General features: G+C 58.1%; 2 protein-coding genes across 3 annotated transcripts; both read left to right on the forward strand.

Annotated features, from left to right (window-relative positions):
• The first annotated feature begins 527 nt into the window (after window positions 1-527).
• Window positions 528-4,059, forward strand: HPCAL4 (hippocalcin like 4). Its single transcript, XM_085559649.1, has 4 exons — window positions 528-618; window positions 2,115-2,284; window positions 2,390-2,605; window positions 2,843-4,059. The coding sequence occupies exons 2-4, from the start codon at window positions 2,123-2,125 to the stop codon at window positions 3,038-3,040; spliced, it is 576 nt and encodes a 191-aa protein (XP_085415775.1). The 5' UTR covers window positions 528-618; window positions 2,115-2,122; the 3' UTR covers window positions 3,041-4,059.
• A 918-nt stretch (window positions 4,060-4,977) lies between these two features.
• Window positions 4,978-16,217, forward strand: NT5C1A (5'-nucleotidase, cytosolic IA). Of its 2 annotated transcripts, none has more exons than XM_085559639.1 (6): window positions 4,978-5,127; window positions 11,839-12,006; window positions 13,384-13,513; window positions 13,773-13,895; window positions 14,309-14,493; window positions 15,124-16,217. In XM_085559639.1, exons 1-6 carry the CDS (start codon window positions 5,029-5,031, stop codon window positions 15,481-15,483), a joined length of 1,065 nt encoding a protein of 354 aa, XP_085415765.1. In that variant the 5' UTR covers window positions 4,978-5,028; the 3' UTR covers window positions 15,484-16,217. The 2 variants fall into 2 exon arrangements, with proteins under 2 accessions (XP_085415765.1, XP_085415766.1); XM_085559640.1 differs by lacking the exon at window positions 4,978-5,127 and adding an exon at window positions 5,769-5,951.
• Window positions 16,218-19,261: the final 3,044 nt, after the last annotated feature.

Raw genomic sequence — 19,261 nt, forward strand, 5'->3', positions numbered from 1 at the left:
ATGGGATGGGATGGGATGGGATGGGATGGGATGGGATGGGATGGGATGGGATGGGATGGGGAGCAGCCCAGGCAGGCTGGAGACTTCATCCGGGCTCAGTGGGCACCGGGTGCAGAGGCGCAATTTAGGACGGGCCCAGTGGCACTGGGAGGATGCCAAGGTCACCGGGAAAAGCGCTCGGCGATCTCCATGGAAACATTCCACCTTTGGTTCTGGAGATCAAAGCGGCTTTCTTATCCCTCTCTCCGCTGTGCTTCAGCCGTGCCTGTGCCACGCGGAGAGCCACTGGCGTGTCCCCGTGTCCCCAGTGCAGGCAGGGAGGGACCGGCACCTCCAGGATCCCACCGCCCGCACCCCCCTGCACCCCGGTGCCAGCATCCCGGCCCCATTTCCCACCCCAGCATCCCCAGTACCCCCCAGTATCCCACCTCGACCCCCTCCCCGCCTGACTGACAGCTCTCCCAGCCAATGCACGAGGGGGGCGGGGGGCCCGCGGCTACAAGAGGGGCGGGAGCGGCGGGGGCTGAGCCGGCGGCTGGACCGCGGCCCCTCCGGTACCGGCAGCGGCTCCGCGCCCCGCCCGGCCCCGCCGCGCCGCCGCCACCGCCCGCAGCGCAGGTAAGGGCCGTCGGGGCCGGGAGCCGCCTCCCCCCCGGTGCGGAGCCGCCGTCGGGGCAGGTGCCGCACCGGGAGCCGCTTCCCGCGGGTACCGGGGCCGGTGTCCCGGAGCTATCCCATAGTGCGGGTGGGCAGAGCATCCCCGAGCCCCCTCCCATCCCCCGGGCCCGTCCCTGCTCCCTGGGGTGCCATGCAGGGGTGCTGCTCCCGGCTGGGGTGCATGCAGCTGGGGGGACACTGGTGGTGCCACCCCTCCGTCGGGTTTTGGGACAGCCGCTGCTCAGCTGGCGTGTGCTTCCCTCCCGGCATGGCTGTGTGCCGCTTGGAGAAGGGAATCGAGGGCTGTGGACTTCAGGATGCTGCTCTGGCATCCCGGCCACCGAGGGCTGAGCTGTGCTGGGGGCTGCGTCCTCCTGCCGCGGGAGGACTCGGATCATGGCAGGTCTGCCCATGCCGGCTGCCTGGCATGGTTTGTGATCGATGCCAGCAATTTAGAACCCGACCGTGGTGCTGGGGGGCTCGTGGGGCCGAGCTGGGGTCGCTGGGGAAGCTCTGTGGGTGTCTGGACGTTCCCTGGGCCGCCGAGGGCTGGCGGGTCTGGTGCTGCTGCAGCAGACGGTGACAGATGCTGGTGGGATGATGGGGCAGGAAGGAGCTGCTGCCTGTGGGATCTGCTGGGAGCACAAGGAACCCCACATCCCCCACCCCAGGGTCCCCCCGTGTGCCCCAAGCCCACACGACCAGGACGTGAGACCCCTGAGGTGGGGAGGGAGATGGCATTGGTTGGGCTCCAGGTGAACTTCTCCTCAACTTCATGGAGCGAGGAGCTCCAGGAGCTCCTGGAGGACCATCTGCCGCTCCGGCTGCGCGGCGCCGGCAGCCAAGGCTGCGTGGGAGCGGGCACGGCGCGTTATCCGAGCGGCTCCGCTCCCTGCCCACACAGCCGGGCCTTGCCAGGGCTCCCTGCTGCTGCTGCAGCCCCCGGCCAGGCCCCGTCCCCACCGAGGGGCAGGATGGCCACCCCCGCTGGATGCTGGTGCCAGGGAGGTTTTTGTGTGCCCTAAAGGCAGAATCTTCACTGTGCCATCCTTAGGGAAGGGCTGGAGGAAGGTGCTCCTGCCCATGGCAGTGTGGCTGGAATTAATGAGGTCCTTTCCAGCCCAAACCACTCTGGGATTGTATGATCATGCTCTGGCAAAGGCCATGGGGAGAATTCTGAATTTTTAGTTGCTTTTCGAGTGTTTTCCTGCAGCCCAAAACGAGCCCAGGGGATGGGGTGATGCTGCTGGTGGGCTGCCCCAGGGCCAGCTCCTGGGCACCTCCAGCAGCAAAGGCCTCAGCCACATTCCCAGTGCCACAGCTGCTGTCCTGCGTGGACACCCAGCAGCCGGGCAGATCAGCTCCAGCAAGGAGAAGAGGGACGTGGGATGAGCCAGGGTGGAGGACGGCCTGGGAGGACCATCCCTCTCCAGCCTGGTGGGGATTTTCCTTCCCAGGGGCAGCCATGGGCAAGCACAGCAGCAAGCTGGCCCCGGAGATGCTGGATGACCTGGTGAGGAGCACGGAGTTCAGCGAGCAGGAGCTGAAGCAGTGGTACAAGGGCTTCCTCAAGGACTGCCCCACCGGCATCCTCAACCTGGAGGAGTTCCAGCAGCTCTACATCAAGGTGGGCTCCAGCTGGGGGTCTGAGTGCTGCCTGGAGCACTTCAGGTGCAGCCCCCATGCCGAGTTCCCCCTCCTCATTTCAATTCCTCTTCTCCCCTTCCCGCAGTTTTTCCCCTACGGCGACGCCTCCAAGTTCGCCCAGCACGCGTTCCGCACCTTCGACAAGAACGGGGATGGCACCATCGACTTCAGGGAGTTCATCTGTGCCCTGTCTGTCACCTCCAGGGGCACCTTCGAGCAGAAACTCAACTGGGCCTTCGAGATGTACGACCTGGACGGCGACGGGAAGATCACGCGCCTGGAGATGCTGGAGATCATTGAGGTACCGGTGCTCCAAACCAGCAGGGGTTGTTTGCTTTTTCCAGGCTTTTCACATGTATTGGGTCCCTTTTAGCACCAAAGAATCAGTTTTCCTACCCGGAGCGTTGTCTGAAGGGTGCTCCAAGTGGATCTGGTAGAACAGGGTCCCAACAAAGCAGCAATCCCTGTCCCCTGCCTTGCCCTGGGATCTTGTGTGCTTCCAACATTCCCTCTCATTCCCACTCTGATCCTCCTCCAGGCCATTTACAAGATGGTGGGGACTGTGATCATGATGAGGATGAACCAAGACGGGCTGACACCCCAGCAGCGAGTGGACAAGATCTTCACAAAGATGGACAAGGACAAGGATGACCAGATCTCCCTGGAGGAGTTCAAGGAGGCCGCCAAGAGCGACCCCTCCATCGTCCTGCTCCTGCAGTGTGACATGCAGAAATAGAGCCCTGCGCCTCAGGGCTGGACTGGCTGCAGCCAAACTCTGCCCCTGTGATGGTTTTAATCCCCAGTTTTTTCCCCCCCATTTGGCCCCGGGCATGAGCCACGTTCCATCCCTCCTGCTGCCCCTGCTCTGGCTGCATCCTGGGCAGCCCACGTTGCACCCCTCGAGGTCAGAGCCTGCTCTGAGCGTTGTCAGCCCTCTCCCACCCCGGAGATGGATGCTCTGCAGCCACTGGTGTGTCCTGGCTTACCAGGGCCAGCTGTTCCCACGTCCCTGCTGCTTTCTCCCTGCTTGCCCCATTCCCTGATCCTCGCCGAGACCAACTGTGTCCCCCTTCTGCTGCTTTCCCCCCACTTCATGGCTTGTGATGTCTCCAGGGAGGCTGAAAAGTCCCCAAGTCCTGCTCCTGGTTCCTCCTTCACTGGCAAGTCCCTGGAAGGCTGCCTGGAGAGGCCAGGGTGGGGTTTTGCACCAGCTTTAGCTCTTCCACCTCTGTTTTTCCTGCTGGGAACAGCCAGGCTTGGTCAGGACACTCTAGCAGAGAACAGAAGTGTCCAAAGCCAGCCCTGGATGTGGCCAGTGTCCCATCCCATCAGGTGGCTGATGTCCCCAGCTGCCCCGGGCGCTCTGTGGCTTTTCTGACCCTCCTGGATATTGAGGTGAGGCCTTCAATCCCCAACTGGAGGCAGGCTCAGGAGTGTGGGTGTGGAAGGCAGGTCCTGGTGCTGCTCCTGGGTGTGGGGACAGCTGGGTGCTGGATGGGGGCTGTGGGGAGGTGTGGATGGGTCCTGTCCCTGCTGAGCCTCCTGGCAAAGCTCTGAGGCCACAAGAAACAAATTCATCTCCTTCCTCCCCCCTCCCAGCCTGCTGCATCCCCCCCTCCTGCCCCAGGTTGGTGTTTAGTCTGCACCAGGCTGGTGTTTAGTCTGCACGTCGTGGTGTTGGTGGCTGTGGTGTCTGTTAGGAGATGGTGAAGTCGTCACTTATTTTTTTAATGGAAAAATAAACTGTCCCCCGTGCGTGGTGTCCCCGTCTGGATGGTTTATTGGGGGGCAGCTGGACAGAGAGGTGACATCACTGCACTTCTGAGAATATTTTAGGGGTCTCACCTGAGCCTGTGACACCCCAAGGGGTGGAGAAACCCTCGGGGACAGCACAGTGGGGCTCAGGACAGGGAACCTTGAAAGTGGGTGGAAGTGAAACCCTTCAGTCGTGCAGGCAGCTCTGGGGAAGAGAATGTCACTTTTGGGGTGGGGAGGCCCAGACCTCAAACCTCTGTGGAAATGGGTTCCATTTGTCAGCCAGGAGCTGGCCCCTGCCTGTGCCCTTCCCTCAGGGCTGGTGGCTTTGTCCTCCTCCATCTGTCACCAACTGGGACCTGCTCTCAGTGCATCTTTGTCCTTCTTTCCTCCACCCCCATCTTCCCGGCACAGATTTTCCTCTGGCCTTTCTCCTCCCTCGGCAGCCTGCACAGACAGTGACTGTTGCTAAGGAGCTCTCACCAAATTTTCATCCTTCTCTGGAATCCATCCGGCAGGGCTGGCTCCTGGGCGGCGGTGCCAGCTCCCAGCTCGGCCCGTCCCAGCTGCATCCTGCAATTCCCCAGCCCTCCGTGTGTCCTGCAGCAGCCAGCACGGGGATGGGAGGGTGCCAAAACCACGGCAGGGAGTGTATTTTTAGGAGATCTCTGCACCTCAGCTCTGGCCGCTGTTCTTTCCAGGAGCGCGCGTGTGAGTTTGCAGCTCGGCAGTGCCTGGGAAAGAGGGAATGGGGCAGGTTGTCCCACCCTGTGGGAGCTGGGGATGTGCCAGGGCTGCTGCCTGAAAGGGCAGCAACTCAAAAGCTCCAGAGAGAGCTCCAAGAATAGCCCGGTGATCCCTCCAAGCTCCTGCTTCTCCAGGGCCCACCCCAAAGGAAGCAGAGGTGTTTCCCAGCAGGGAGCTGCAAAGGCCCCGGGGAAAGGAAGAAAGGAAGCCTGTGAGGCTGAAATGATGCTGAATCCCCCAAAGGGTTTGGGACTCCTGGAGCCGGTCCCCAGCTCAGCAGCACACAGCTGGCTCTGCTCTCCTGGTTGGACCTCGGTGCAGGTGGGGTGGTGTTGGATTGGGCTCATGGACCACACGGGGGTCCCCGAGGCTGTTGTCTGTAGGGATGGTTTTTATGGTTTTTCTTTAGCTGGAGCGCAGGGATTTGGGTAAAACCCTGTTGTGTGACCTCCCCCCACCAGGGAGCTGCCCTGTTCCAGGTGAGATCCTTCATCCCTTGCCCCTTTTCCTGCCTCTTGGCTTTGGGTCTCTGGGATGCACCCGCTGCTCTCCAAGGGCTTCTGGGGGGTTCTGCTGGTGGAAATTTTAGCCTGAGCTGAATGTGCAGCTCCGTGGCTGCACTCCGGGGAGAGTCGAGCCTTAATTAACGCCCGCAGTCATCCCACGAACCAGCGATGGCACGGGTCACCCTGGCACGGAGCAGGCTCCGTCCTCCCCGGGCTGCTCCATCCTCCGCAGCTCCCAGCGCTCAGCAGCACCCCGTGCTCCCAAGGATGCCAAAGCAGAGAGCCGCGGCTGGCGGCGAGCGGGAGCCGGCGTCCCCGGTGCTGCCCCACCGCTCCCTGGAGCGGCGGCTCCCCGCTGCCACCGGCGGGGAGCGGCGGCGGCGGCTCGGTCCCGAAGAGGTTAACGCGTGTCCCGGTGGACTGAAAGCCCGGAGCTTCATGGGATGCCATATAAAGCGCGTTCCGCCGGGCCGGCCCCGGCTCCGGGAGCTGCCGGGACGCGCACGGAGCGGAGCCGCCGGTGCCGCCGGTGCCGCCGGTGCCATGGAGCCGCCGGGTCCCGCCGGGGCGCCGGGACGGCCCTGGGATGAAGCCAAGGCTTTCTACGACAACCTCGCCCCCAAGAAGAAGCCCAAATCGGTGAGAGCCCCCGAGCGCAGCGCTCCCCGCCGTGGGGACCACCCCCCCATCCCATCCGGGCGCGACCCCCGCCCCGCCTGCCGCATCTCCCGCCGGTGCCCCGGGGCTCTCCAGGTGTCCCATCTCCCGCAGGTTCTCCTGGGTGCCCCATGGAGCCCCGCGGGTGGCTGTGCGTGCCCCATCTCCTCCAGGATCTCTGGGCTCCCTTGCGGTGCCCCATTTCCTCCACGTGTTTTGGGGTCCCCCTGAATCTCTCCGTGTTCTCCATCTCCTCCAGGCTCTGTGGAGGTCTCCCGTGGTGTCTCTGGTGTTTCTCTGACCCCCTGCCTCCATCCAGGTCCTTGGGGATGGCCTGGCTCTCTCCAGGTGCTCCCGCTCCTCCATGGCATCCCTTGCTTGCTGGGGTCTCTACGGGTTCCTGCAGGTCCCTGTGGTGCTCCAGGTGCTCCCCCAGGTCTCTGTGGGTTCCTGCAGGTCCCTGTGGTGCTCCAGGTGCTCCCCCAGGTCTCTGTGGGTTCCTGCAGGTCCCTGTGGTGCTCCTGGCTCCCCCAGGTCTCTGTGGGTTCCTGCAGGTCCCTGTGGTGCTCCTGGCTCCCCCAGGTCTCTGTGGGTTCCTGCAGGTCCCTGTGGTGCTCCTGGCTCCCCCAGGTCTCTGTGGGTTCCTGCAGGGCCCTGTGGTGCTCCTGGCTCCCTCCAGGGCTGAGCTGTCCTTGCAGAGTGGCCCGGTGCCCCATGAGCTGCTGTGCCCGGTGCCAAGGCGGGAGGCCCTGGCAGGGACAGGAGGGGTGGCACTGACGGAGCCGGGGCACAGGCAGGAGCCTGGGCAGGGGGGTGTCACAGGGGTGTAGCTGCCCCTCGCCTGCTCCGGGAGATCAGAGGGATCAGAGGGAAAGGCTGTGTTATCTAAGGAGGGCTGAGCCTGCTGCCCTTAAACACGGGAGCGCCTGGAAGTGCGGCTGTGCCCCGGAATGGCAGCGGGAGAGCAGGGCTGGCAGGGCTGGCAGGGCTGGGGGCTGTGCCCGCCTGCCCCTGCAGCCTCTGAGCCCCCAGACACAGCCACAGCCACCCTTGGGGCTGTGGGACCCCCAAAACCTGGGGTCTGGCAGAGGCGCTGGGCCTGGTGACAGCTGGCACCTCCTGGGACACTTTCCTTGCTGGCACCTCCTGGGACACTTTCCTTGCTGGCACCTTCCGTGGCAAAGCTCTGTTGTAAATGCAGTCGAACCCAATGGGAAGGAATGACAATGTTTGACTCAATTCAGAAGGCTGAATGATTTCTTTATTATAACTATGCTAAAACACATTAATATACTATATAAAAAGGAAGATACTAAAACTACATACTACTTTCTCTAACACAACTCGTGCCCCTCTCTGAGTCCAGCCCCAGGTGGGTTGGATTGGATTGGGTTGGATTGGATTGGGTTGGATTGGCCACCAGGCTCAAACAATCCTCACCAGAATCCAACCAAGCATCACCCCAGGTAAACAATTCTCCAAACACATTCCACATGGGAAAAACAAGGAGCAGAAATAGAAATTGTTTTCTCTTTCTTTTCTCTCTGTGCACCTCTATGAAAAATCCTGAGAGGGAGAGAGAAATGTGCTTGCCACAGAGCTCCGTGTGCGACCTCTCCACAAGGGGACACGTCCAAACCCTCACTTGGGGCAGCCCTTGGGACCCCAGGCTGCCAGCTCACGTTGCTGCTGCCCGTGCCCTTCCCAGAGGAGAGGGACGGCCAGGCCTGCTGGCAGGATGCAGCTGCTTGTCCTTCCTGCCCTGCTTTGCCCATGGATGGCACCCCGGGCTCCTCCTCTTCCTCTCCTCGCAGCCAGCTCACTGACCAGTAACTACAACAGGGGAAACTGAGGCACGGGGGCAGCCATGTGCTTTGCAAACCGAGATCCAGGCGCTCACATCCTGAGGCTGGGCTGTGCCACCAGGTCCTGTGGGGCTGGGGACGGTGCCAGGCACTGTGCCCCTCTTCTGGGGCAGGCTGGGGGCCCTGTGCCAGGCAGCTGGCAGCCCGTGATGGACGGCTGCAGGGCGCTTTTCTGTGCAGTATAAATCATGTTCTTGGAATACTCCAAACCAGCCTGAACTTTAATTTGATCCCGAGCAGGGGGCTGGTGGTGCCCGGGGCTCCTTCAGGAAATGGGGTTTGGTGTTGTCTGTCTGCACCCTTGGGGTGCCAGGTCTGTCTGTCTGTCTGTCCTCCTGGCCCAAGAGGAGCAGGAGAGAGCAGTGGGAGCTGCGAGGGTGAAAAGGTGATTTTTGGGAAGCCATTCCTGCCTGGGGAATGGGTTAATGGGGTATCCCTGCTTTGCAGTGGTCGCAGCTCTTCCCACGGCTGCTCCTGCCAGGGAGGTCAGCAATGAGACCTGTCACCCTTCAGCAATGCTGGAAATGTCCCCAGCCTCTCCGGTGACACCGAGTAGACCCAGTGGGAGCTGGTTTTTGGCTGGCTCCCTTCCTCTGGGCACCCTTTGGGACCCACTCATCTCACCCGTGGGGGATTTTCGGGATGCTGAAGTGGGGACAACGCTTGACCCTGGGGCAAACCCTTCTTCTTCCCTTTCCGTGACCAAAATCTTCTGAATATTGAATTAATCACAAGAGTTTGGTCTTCTGCAGCATCCAGGGAAGTGCCCAGAATTCCTGCAGGATTTTAGGATGGAGCTGGGTCCAGCCCCAGGCAGTTCCAAAGGATCAAGGGGTGCACAATGGGGTCCCCACTGTGGCTCCTGCCGGGGGTGGCAGGGAAGCTGCTGGGGCTGGGTGGCACCGTGGGCACCTGTGGCTCTCGTGGGTGGGATGGCACGGTCCCACTGCACATCCCAGGAGCCTGTGGGATTTCCAAAGGCCTGCCTCTAATCCCTGGGGGGGCTGCTGGGGATTTACATCCGATCAGAGCAGCGATTTAAAGGCTGCCAGCTGTTGGATCTGCAGGCAGAAAATTGGGCTGTTTCCAGTCACTCCTGAAAGACACCTTCACCCCAAAACTGGGCGGTTTGGGGTGGGGTTTGCACTCAGTGGAGTTGGAGCCTGCTGGAAAAGTCTTTTTTGCACTTCTGAGGTGGGGTTTGGACCTTGTAGACCTCCTGGAGCTGTGCCAGTGGCTGATGTTCCTCTTCAGAGGGCTGGGCTGTCGGGACCCATCCCTGACTGTCCCTTCTGTTTGGCTGACCCTAGGGATGGGCCAGGATTGGGATGGGACCTTCCCCCACCCTGTTCACCCTCAAACCCATCATTAATCTCGTGCTGGAGGTCCAGGAGGGGGCTGGGTCTGACCTTCCCATGGGAAGGAAGAGGAGCTCACCATGAACCCCCAGGCAGCAAATTCAGTTGGATTTGGCTGAGCAGAGCCTGGACTTGTGTTGGATGAGCTTTCACTGACCTTGGCTGACCTTGGATGGTGCTCTGAGGGGAAAACAGAGTTTGTGATTCAGCCCAAACCCTCCAGGGCTGAGGCAGCCAGAGCAGGAGGTGGGATGGGGGCTGTGGGACCAAATCCATCCCAGGACTGGGAGTGGGATCCCTCCCATGCACACATTTCCTCTTACAAAAGAAGAATGTTTGCTTGAAACATCTCAATTTCTGAGGAAAAGTGGGGTTGGGTGTGTTGTTAGCAGCACTCAGATGGAGGATTTGAGGTTCTGTGGTTCCTGAGGCTTTTTAAAGCTCATTTTTGAGCATTGCAATGACCATCTGCAGCACTAATGGGGACGGAGAGGCATCCAAACAACCTTGAGGAGGGAACGCTTCCAAATGAAAGCTCCACTTCAAAGAAATGTCAAAATGCAGATCCCTCCTTGCAGCGCAGAATCGCCTCGTTTTCCAAATGTCAGCATTTCCCAGGGAACAGCAGGGCCCTTCCAGCCCAGCCGGAGCTGGGAGCTGCCTTAGCACCCGGGCGAGACTTTCCTGCCCCCGAGTGCTCCACGAGGTGCAAAATCTTCCTTGGCAGGATCCCGTTCCCAGAGGCTCCCTGCCCGCAGGCACCTGGGGCTCCAGCAGCCCACGCTGGGGCAGAGGCAGGCCTGGAGCTCCGGGTTATTTTTATTGCTGTGTTTATTGCCTCTTAAATGAACCTCCCCGAGGGCTGGTGCCTTTCAGAGGCGGGCAAGGGACCTTGAGCAGCCGGGGCTGTTGGGCAAGGTGTGGAAGGTGGAAATTCCCTCTGGGCACCCGGCTTGGCTGGTGGCCCCAAACATCCTTCTCACCCCCCCCTGAACACGCCTCGGTGCTGTTTTCTCCGCTGGGAATCTCCCTCCAGGGCTGACCCCGGTCCAGGATCAGGGAGCAAACACCTGGAAGATTTCCTGCACACCCAGAGCTGCAGGGGCTCGGGGGCAGGATGGAGCAGCAGGACTCCAGCTAATGGCCGGATGTCCCAAGACCTTTCAGAGTTATTAATATTTCCAGCTAATAAATGGCCCATGACACCAGAGTTATTAATTAATGAGCTGAAGTGCCAAAGGTTTGGCCTGTGACCAGTTAATAGCTGGCACTCCTTGAGACCTGGCTGTAGTTCACTTGGAGCGGTGTTGGTGTCCTGGATCAGGTCCTGCCCGTCCTGGGGGTTGTTCTCCTGCTTTCCTAAAAGAGCCACTTCCAACCGGGATCTGATTCCCCTGAAAATGCTGTGGGAAAGGGATCCCTGTGCCCGCAGTGATCGTCCCAGCCCGAGCTCCTCTGAGTCTTGTCCTAATCACCCGCTGTTTAATCGCTTTGCTGGGGATTTGGGGGATTTTGGGGACGGATGCAGCCTCTGGAGAGGTGCCTGGGATGGATCTGCTGTGGGGCTGGCGCTGGGAATGGTGTGGAGGCTCCCACTGACTCATTCCTGGGTGGGGCTGGGGGCAGAGAGAGCGCCAGGGTGAGCCCAGCCCTGCGGGGAGCGAATGCCAGTGTGGACGGGGCACCTCGGCCTTGCCAGGCTGCTGCTCCAGGAAAGTTCAGCCCCGGGCAGGGCGGGAGCTTGAACTTTGGAGCACCTGGGTGTGCGTGAGCAGCTGGAGGAGGCACCTCCACCCTGGGCAAATGGCATTGCCAGAGGATTACTCATGGACAACACGGCACAGAGGATCCTGGAAGTCACCGAGGAGCAGGGGCTGAGGTGTTCCAGCTCACAGCCAGGATTTCTCAGAGCCCCCAAGCCCCGTCCTGCTCGCTGGGCTCCTCTGCAGGGGACAGCACTCCCTGTGCCACTGTCCCTCTGCAGGATTTGCTGTCCTGGCAGCCAGGATTTCTCACTGGCCATGGGTAATTAACTTATTTTTGTGCTTGCAAGTGAGTGATGGGGATTAACACCCTCCCTGCCCTGATGGAGGACAAGTGGGGGTCAAGACGGGCTTGACTTTCCCGCTGTCCCCTCTGTCCCTGCCAAGTCCCTCTGGAGGCGCCTCGTTGGCTTCAGCTGGAGGAGGTTTTGGGTTTGGGCTTTGGATGGAGCCCTCGAACATCAATAATAATGACTCATAAATCGCTGCTTGCACCACCTGCTTGTCACTTTTCCACCCACAAAGAGCCACGTCAGGGGTTTGGAGGCGCTGAGCTGGCACGGGCTGTTTGTCACATCTGGACGGCATCACGGGATGCGGGTCTGGCTCAGCCGCGGAGCTCGGCTCGTTCCTGCCCGGGGGGGGTGGGAAAAGCCCCAAAATTCCTTCTGCACGGGCTCCTCCTGAGGTCTGCAGGGCTTCTGGGAGCCTGTTTGCAGCAGGAGGGCTCGGCAGCGGGGTCTGAGGTGTCCCAGATGTGTGGGGATGGAGCAGCTGCTGTGTCCTTCTCCGAATGGTTTCAAAGGCATCACGCACCTCGTGGCCTTAAATTTTGGGAGATGCCACCCAGGGCTGCCACCCTGATTTGTCCCTGTGCCCACAGCCCAAGCCTGAGAACGCCATCACCATCGCCGTGTCCTCGCGGGCGCTGTTCCGCATGGAGGAGGAGCAGAAGATCTACACGGAGCAGGGCGTGGAGGCCTACGTGAAATATCAGCTGGACCACGAGAACGAGCCCTTCCTCCCCGGGGCCGCCTTCCCCTTCGTCAAGGTGAGCGGCCACAGGAATTTTGGGAATTCCCCAGGAATTTTGGGGAGAGGACAGAGCTCATGTGGGGCCAGGATGGACACAAGCCACCGGGCAAACACAGGGTGGGCAAACCTCCCAGCAAGTGACGTGCTGCTTCCAGGGCTGGATTTTCCATCTTGAGCCCAAGAATTGAAGAAATCATCTCCTCGGATCACATTTAATGTTTTCCTTTAGAAATTTTTTTTTTTTTTTTTTTGTAATTATGCGTATTATTACAATTTATTTATTCTTGTAAATTGGCTGAGTTTAGCCTTGCTCCCGAGTTGGCCAATTTCTAATTTTGACGTGTTGAAATGAGACATTTCAAACTTGAAAAAATATTTTCTAACCCCTGTAGCAGTTAGTGCAGTTTTGGGTGCTGGAGCCCATTCCCAGTAAATAGATTAATCAGCTCTGTGGGGCAAGACTTGTTTCTGATTGCTTAAAAAACACTTATCTGTAACTTGGAGCTAATTTATCCTCATTTAATAACTCCAAACCTTTTGTGTTTGAAAACAGAAGAGTAGCTAGGTGGAATTTTTCTCCCCGCTAAAATCAATCTATTTTTTCCCAGCTGATGTCAGTTTGGCTCGGGGTGTCGTTGAGGTGGGGATTTTGGTGACCAGGAGTGTTTTGTTGATGGGAAGGGGCCGGGAGCACACCTGGGGCTGGCCGGATTTGTGGATTTTGGTGACCAGGAGTGTTTTGTTGATGGGAAGGGGCCAGGAGCACACCTGGGGCTGGCCGGATTTGTGGATTTTGGTGACCAGGAGTGTTTTGTTGATGGGAAGGGGCCAGGAGCACACCTGGGGCTGGCTGGATTTGTGGATTTTGGTGACCAGGAGTGTTTTGTTGATGGGAAGGGGCCGGGAGCACACCTGGGGCTGGCCGGATTTGTGGATTTTGGTGACCAGGAGTGTTTTGTTGATGGGAAGGGGCCGGGAGCACACCTGGGGCTGGCTGGATTTGTGGATTTTGGTGACCAGGAGTGTTTTGTTGATGGGAAGGGGCCGGGAGCACACCTGGGGCTGGCTGGATTTGTGGATTTTGGTGACCAGGAGTGTTTTGTTGATGGGAAGGGGCCAGGAGCACACCCGGGGCTGGCCGGATTTGTGGATTTTGGTGACCAGGAGTGTTTTGTTGATGGGAAGGGGCCAGGAGCACACCTGGGGCTGGCTGGATTTGTGGATTTTGGTGACCAGGAGTGTTTTGTTGATGGGAAGGGGCTGGCAGCACACCTGGGGCTGGCTGGATTTGTGGATTTTGGTGACCAGGAGTGTTTTGCTGGGCGGGAAGAAGGTCAGAGGCACATCGAGGGGGGCTGGCTGACACCCAGCCCCTCTCCCCGGGGTGCTGCAGGCTCTGGAGGCAGTGAATGCTCAGCTCCGTGAGCTCTACCCCGACAGCGAGGAGCTCTTCGACATCGTCCTCATGACCAACAACCACGCCCAGGTTGGGGTCCGCTTGATCAACAGCATCAACCACTACGGTGAGATGGGTTCAAAGCTGTCCTTGGTGGCTGTTGGGCGGCGTCTCTGCTTGGCACCAAGGAAAGGAGATGTTTTCTCCCATTTTTCCCGCTTCTCCCGGATTTTCTGGGTGCTGAGCAGAACTTGGCTGGTGGGGAGGAGCTCTGGTCGCTGGCCCTGCTGCTGGGCAGCAGAACCAAAATTAACCCCAGCCCTTCCAGCACCGAGGTCGGGTTTGGGGGTCAGCCAGGCTCACCCCGGGGTCCATCCTGCCCCCAGATCTGTTCATCGAGAGGTTCTGCATGACGGGAGGGAACAGCCCCATCTGTTACCTCAAGGCCTATCACACCAACCTCTACCTCTCCTCCGACGCCGAGAAAGTGAGTGGGGCCATTGAAGAGGGTGAGTCTGGGCTCCAGCTCGGGGGGGACAGCGGGGGGAGCCCGGAGGCCTCAGGGGGTTGATCCCGGGAAGGAAAACTCCAATATCCCCGTCCCGAAACGTGCACTTAAGGTTTGCCTCGCCCCACGCCTCTGACGCTCCAAAGAGCTCCAGTTTCCATAGAAATGAGCCTTTCCTCCAGCTCCACAGCTCTCCCGAGGCAAAGGCGCCGTTTTTCCTCCTGGATTCTTGTGTGCAAAGGGCGGATTTGTCATCTGGGGGTTTCTTTTGGCCGTGGGAGCTCTCGGGGGGGTCGAGCCGCGCGTTTCCTCGGGGCGTTCTGCCCCCAGCCCGTCGTGTCTTGCTCTGCTCCTGGGCGGCCGAGGCACGGGGACGGATCCTTGGATAACTGCCACCTCTTGCCTCATCCTCAGGGATTGCTGCAGCCACCATCTTCAGCCCCAGCAGGGACCTGGAGGTGTCGGAGAAGCAGCTGCGGGTGGCGTTCGACGGGGACGCCGTGCTCTTCTCGGATGAGTCGGAGCAGATCGTGAAGGCTCACGGCCTGGACATGTTCTTCGAGCACGAAAAGGCTCACGAGAACAAGCCCCTGGCGCAGGTAGAGCTGGGCTGAGGGCAGGAGAAGGCTCTGGGAGAGAGGCAGCCCCCGTGGGATGCTCCCAGCTCCGGGATCAAGGCAGAGCGAGGTGTGAGGTGGGGTGGTGAAAACACAACACAAGCCGCTGCTATTGCAAGGTGGAAAAGAGAGAGTTTATTTTCTGGCTCCAGCATTTATACTTTCCCAAAGGTGACAGGGTTGGAGAGTGAAGGTGCCACCTCTCCAATGACATTGGACATGTGAAAACACGCCACGAGCCGCTGCTATTGCAAGGTGGAAAAGAGAGAGTTTATTTTCTGGCTCCTGCATTTATACTTTCCCAAAGGTGACAGGATTGGAGGGTGAAGGTGCCACCTCTCCAATGACACTGGACAAACCACCAGCGCATCAAGTTTCTCCACCTCTGTGAGGGAATGCAAAACAATAGGTTATTTACAGAAAGTCATGTGAGAAACTTCTCTAGCAGAATGTAAACTCAGAAGCTTGAGAAAACCTTAAGAATCAGGACGACAGGGTAGGGCAGCAGGGGACAGCTTTGGGCTCATTTTTTGGGGTGCTCACAGCGTGAAGGGCTGAGTGAGAGCAAAGTGCTGATTGCAAGGCCCACAGGAAGGTTTGTTTTTTCCTCAGGGCCCCCTGAAGGGCTTCCTGGAGGCGCTGGGGAAGCTGCAGAAGAAGTTCTACTCCAAGGGGCTGAGGCTGGAGTGTCCCATCCGCACGTACCTGGTGACGGCGCGGAGCGCGGCCAGCTCGGGGGCCCGCGCCCTAAAGACTCTGCGCAGCTGGGGCCTGGAGACGGACGAGGCTCTGTTCCTGGCCGGGGCTCCCAAGGGACCTCTGCTGAGGAAGATCCGGCCCCACATCTTCTTCGACGACCAGATGTTCCACGTGGAGGGAGCGCAGGAGATGGGCGCCGTGGCCGCCCACGTCCCCTACGGCGTGGCCCAGAGGCACAAGCAGCACAAGCAGCAGACCCCAAACAGCAAATAGAGGGGCTGGGGGGTGGTGGTGGTGGTGGTGGGGTGGGATGATCCCCAAAAACCCCCCCCAGCATGGATTTCATCCCGTGGGCCGCGCTCCCTGCTCTGTTTGTGCTGGGAATGGGAGCTCATCCCCCCGCTCAGGGGGTGCAGAGAGGTGGGGGAGATGTCCCTGGTGCCTCTGCTCGTGGGGGTCTGGTGGCATTGCTGCTGTTCCTCACAGGGTTCCTCTGTGCCAGGAGATGTTCTCCCACTTCATCCGTGCGCTTTTCTTCGGGCAAAACCCCCCCCCGAGGGTGGGTCTGCCTCCGTGTGGAAATCTTTGTGCCAGGAAGGTTGATCCTATTTATTTAAAACCCCCAGTGATTCCCAAAAGCTTTCTGGCTTCCCCAAGCAAATGGTGGACTGGAAAATTGGGAGCGCTCAAAAAAACCTTCTGAGCGGCTTTGAAACAAAATTTTGTCTCTTTTCACTGGAATTAAACCATGAAATTGTTCCTTGCCAGCCCCAGCTGCTGCTCCCCAACCAGAAAATACTCAATATCCGTCCTTTCACCAAGATTTTGCCAGCTTAAATTTGGAAAAATAGAAACAAATACTTAACATACTAAAAAAAACCCCAAAACAATTCCTGTTTCCTGCTTGGAGCTTTGGGCTGGTGTATTGTTGGCCCAGGTTTTTATATTTGGGTTTCACACTTGCATGATTTAACACTTAAAACGAATAATCTCAGTGAGCATCCAAAGCCCAGCTTGTCCAAGGGCTGCAGACACATGCCCAGGGCTTGAATTAAGTTAAAAGCAGGCCTTGATATATTAGGGACATCATTTGAAGTCCATTTAGGTAGATCTGCAGAGAATTTCAGCCTGGGGATTTCAATTAAAGGATTTTTTTTTCTCCCTTTCTAGGCTGAGCCCATATGAGTCGATAATCTTTTTCTCCTCAGCTTCTTAAAACCTCTGGTGTTTCCTGAAATAGATACCTCTGGTAGCGATGCTGTGAGAGAACCAAATCTCTGATTAAAAAACAGGATGGGAAATCAATGGGAGAGAAACTGGTGTGAAAATCACACTGACATTTCTGCTCAAAGCCCTGTCCCAAAGGAGACACTCGGGAGGAAAATTCAAAGATTTTTTTTTTCTTCCTTGTGGGTTTTTCTTTTCCTCTTTTTTTTTTTTTTTTTTTTTTTTATGACATCCCACAGCTGAGCAGGAAAGCTGCTCAATATTATCAGGCAGTTTTCTACAAATTCCACGGGCTGAAATTTTCCAAGCTGTGTGTCTGGCTCTTTCCAGGGATGTTTCAGCTCAAACAGTGAAGCTGGAGCTGGAGTTATCACTTCTTTTTTTTTGAGGAATATGTAAATAACCAAGCTGGTGATGCCTTCAGTGGCTCGGGAGATTTTTCTCATTGCACTAAATCCTACTCTAGCAGTGAAAAGCAAATTGCACTTTTTCCCCCCCCAAAAAAAATTCTTTGGCAGGCTGTTAACTGTCACATCTGGGTGACAAACACCTCGGAGGAAGGTCTAAAATCCAAACAAACAAACTAAAAATCCTGGGAGAAACGAGTTGCTGAGTGTCACATCCGCCAGCACTCAGCTTTATAGAAAGGTCTTGTCTTTTTTTTTTTTAATGTGAACCCAAGATTTTGGGATCTGAACTGGATCTTGGAGACCTTTTTGGCAGCTGGGAGGGGGAGCCCAGCCAGTAAACATTTCCAAGGTGTTTCCTGAAGATGGTGGAAGCCCAGCCAAGCCTGGATGTTGCAGGAGGACTGGAATTGTCAGGCAGCCCTGGGGAGCAGGGCAGGGTGCCAGCGGGGCTGGGGGCACGGGGCTGTGTCCGTGGGGTGATCCAGAGCTGATGCTGCTGATGGCAGGAGGAGAGGGATGCCATGGGGAGTTCTGGTTTTGGGGCAGAACCTTGGATTTGAGCAGATTCCTGCTGCCTCTCCAGGCCCTGAGGTGCACAGGGTGCAAGCTGGGGTTTTAGTGACCCTTTTTTGGGTCCTCCTGCAGCCAGGGCAGTTTGGGGCTCCCTGGAGGTGTGGGGCTCAGGAAATGGAGCCCCAGGTGAGCCAGACCTCCCCAAATCCTTCCCGAGCAGGGAGGATTTTCCATTCCCACCGTGGCTGCCCCTTTTGCTTTTCTCCACGTGGCTTCCCCTGGTTTTGTTTGGATTTTTTTTTTTTTTCCCCTCCTCCATCAGTACAAGTGGAAGACAAGGACTTGCTGCTTGTGTACTTCCCTGGGCTGGGAATATCCCTGGGATCATCCCTGGGATGGGCACTTCTCCCCAGGGCCCTGCTCTCCTGGCTGCCAACTGGACTTTTCCTGCTGTGTGTTGTTGCTGTGCATTTCACTTCATTGTCCTCAGGTGTTTTTGGGTTTGTTTTTTTTTTTTTTGCCATGTTAATGGGATCTCCCTGGGGGTGTTTTTCTGTAATAAACCGTGTTGGTCCCAGCCCGGCTCCCTCTGTTCTCACAGTGAGAATTTGGTTGCTCTGAGCTCCCTGCTTGGGACCTCTCGGGTTTTGTGGCGATGGGGCAGGCGTGACAAGAGGGAAAAGGGGGTTTTGGGGTTTAAGGGGATTCAGAAAATGTGATTAAAGCTCCTACTTGGAGCCTGGAGTGGTGGGATGCCAGGGGTGGGATGTGCCGTGGTACAACCACCTCCCTCTGCTTCGTGAGCAGCTTTTGTGGGGCTCGTGGTGGAGCCCTGGATAAAAATACAGCTCGGCAGGAGACTTTTGTCAACTTGATCTTCTCCCGGCCAACAGGTGGGAGGCAGCACGAGCTCAGCAGAGGAGATTTATGGCTGCTGAAGTGCATCTCCATCACTGCAGCAGCGCCGGCTCCTCCCCGCCGGCGAGGGCAGCAGATGGACCGAGGGGAAGCAGCAAATTCTCCATCCACCACCAAATATAGCCAAGGAATGTCCGTAGGCCCCAGGGCAGCATCCCTGCTATGGCTGCTCATTTAAGGGGTGGATGGCCCTCAGCAGAGCTTCCCCCAGCCCTGCTTGGAGGGAGGAAAAAAAAAAATAAAATAATTTAAAAAAATCCAATTCCAGCACAGATTCCAGCCTGAGCTGCAGCAGGGAAAGTCCAGGTGTGTCCATACAGCCCTGGGAGGTCGGGATGACCACGGCAAAGCCAAAAGCTGCGAGGACAACCCCAAGGCCTGGGTTGTGAGAGGCTGAGATCAGGGAGGGGACAGGGGGAGCTTTGTGCAGGTGGATTTGGGATGCCTGGCTCGGCTTTGCTGCAAGCCGGAGGTTTGGATTTTGTCTTCCAAGCTTTTCCCTGGATCAGGCAGGGAGCGTGCTTTGAAATAAAGCCCGTGCAGGAGGAGGAGGAGGAGGAGGAGGAGGAGGCAGGGCTGGTGGGAATTATGCTGCCACTCAGCAATTGCCAGCACAGATGTTCCTGAGGTAATCAGCGCCCTGAATAGCAGGAGCTGATTTGCATAACGAATCCAGCATTTAACCCCAAGAACTCGTGGGGTGTCTTGAGAGAGTGGGACACCTCTGGTGAGCGTGGCAGGCAGGTTGGGCAGAGCGTGGTCTCTGCTCTCCTGGTCCTTCGTGTGCCCCTGGGGAGTTGTGACAGGTTCCTGCCTCAGTTTCCCCATCGCCATGGCAGAATTTGGAATCCCAGCTTGGTTTGGGTTGGAAGGGACCTCAAAGCCCATCCAGTGCCGCTCCCTGCCATGGGTAGGGACACCTCCCACTGTCCCAGAGTGCTCCAAGCTCCTCTGAACCTGGCCTTGAACGGTGAATCCAAAAC

This window comes from Lonchura striata, chromosome 23 (genome assembly GCF_050655825.1).
Source record: "Lonchura striata isolate lonStrDom1 chromosome 23, ASM5065582v1, whole genome shotgun sequence".
Taxonomy (NCBI): Eukaryota; Metazoa; Chordata; class Aves; order Passeriformes; family Estrildidae; genus Lonchura; species Lonchura striata.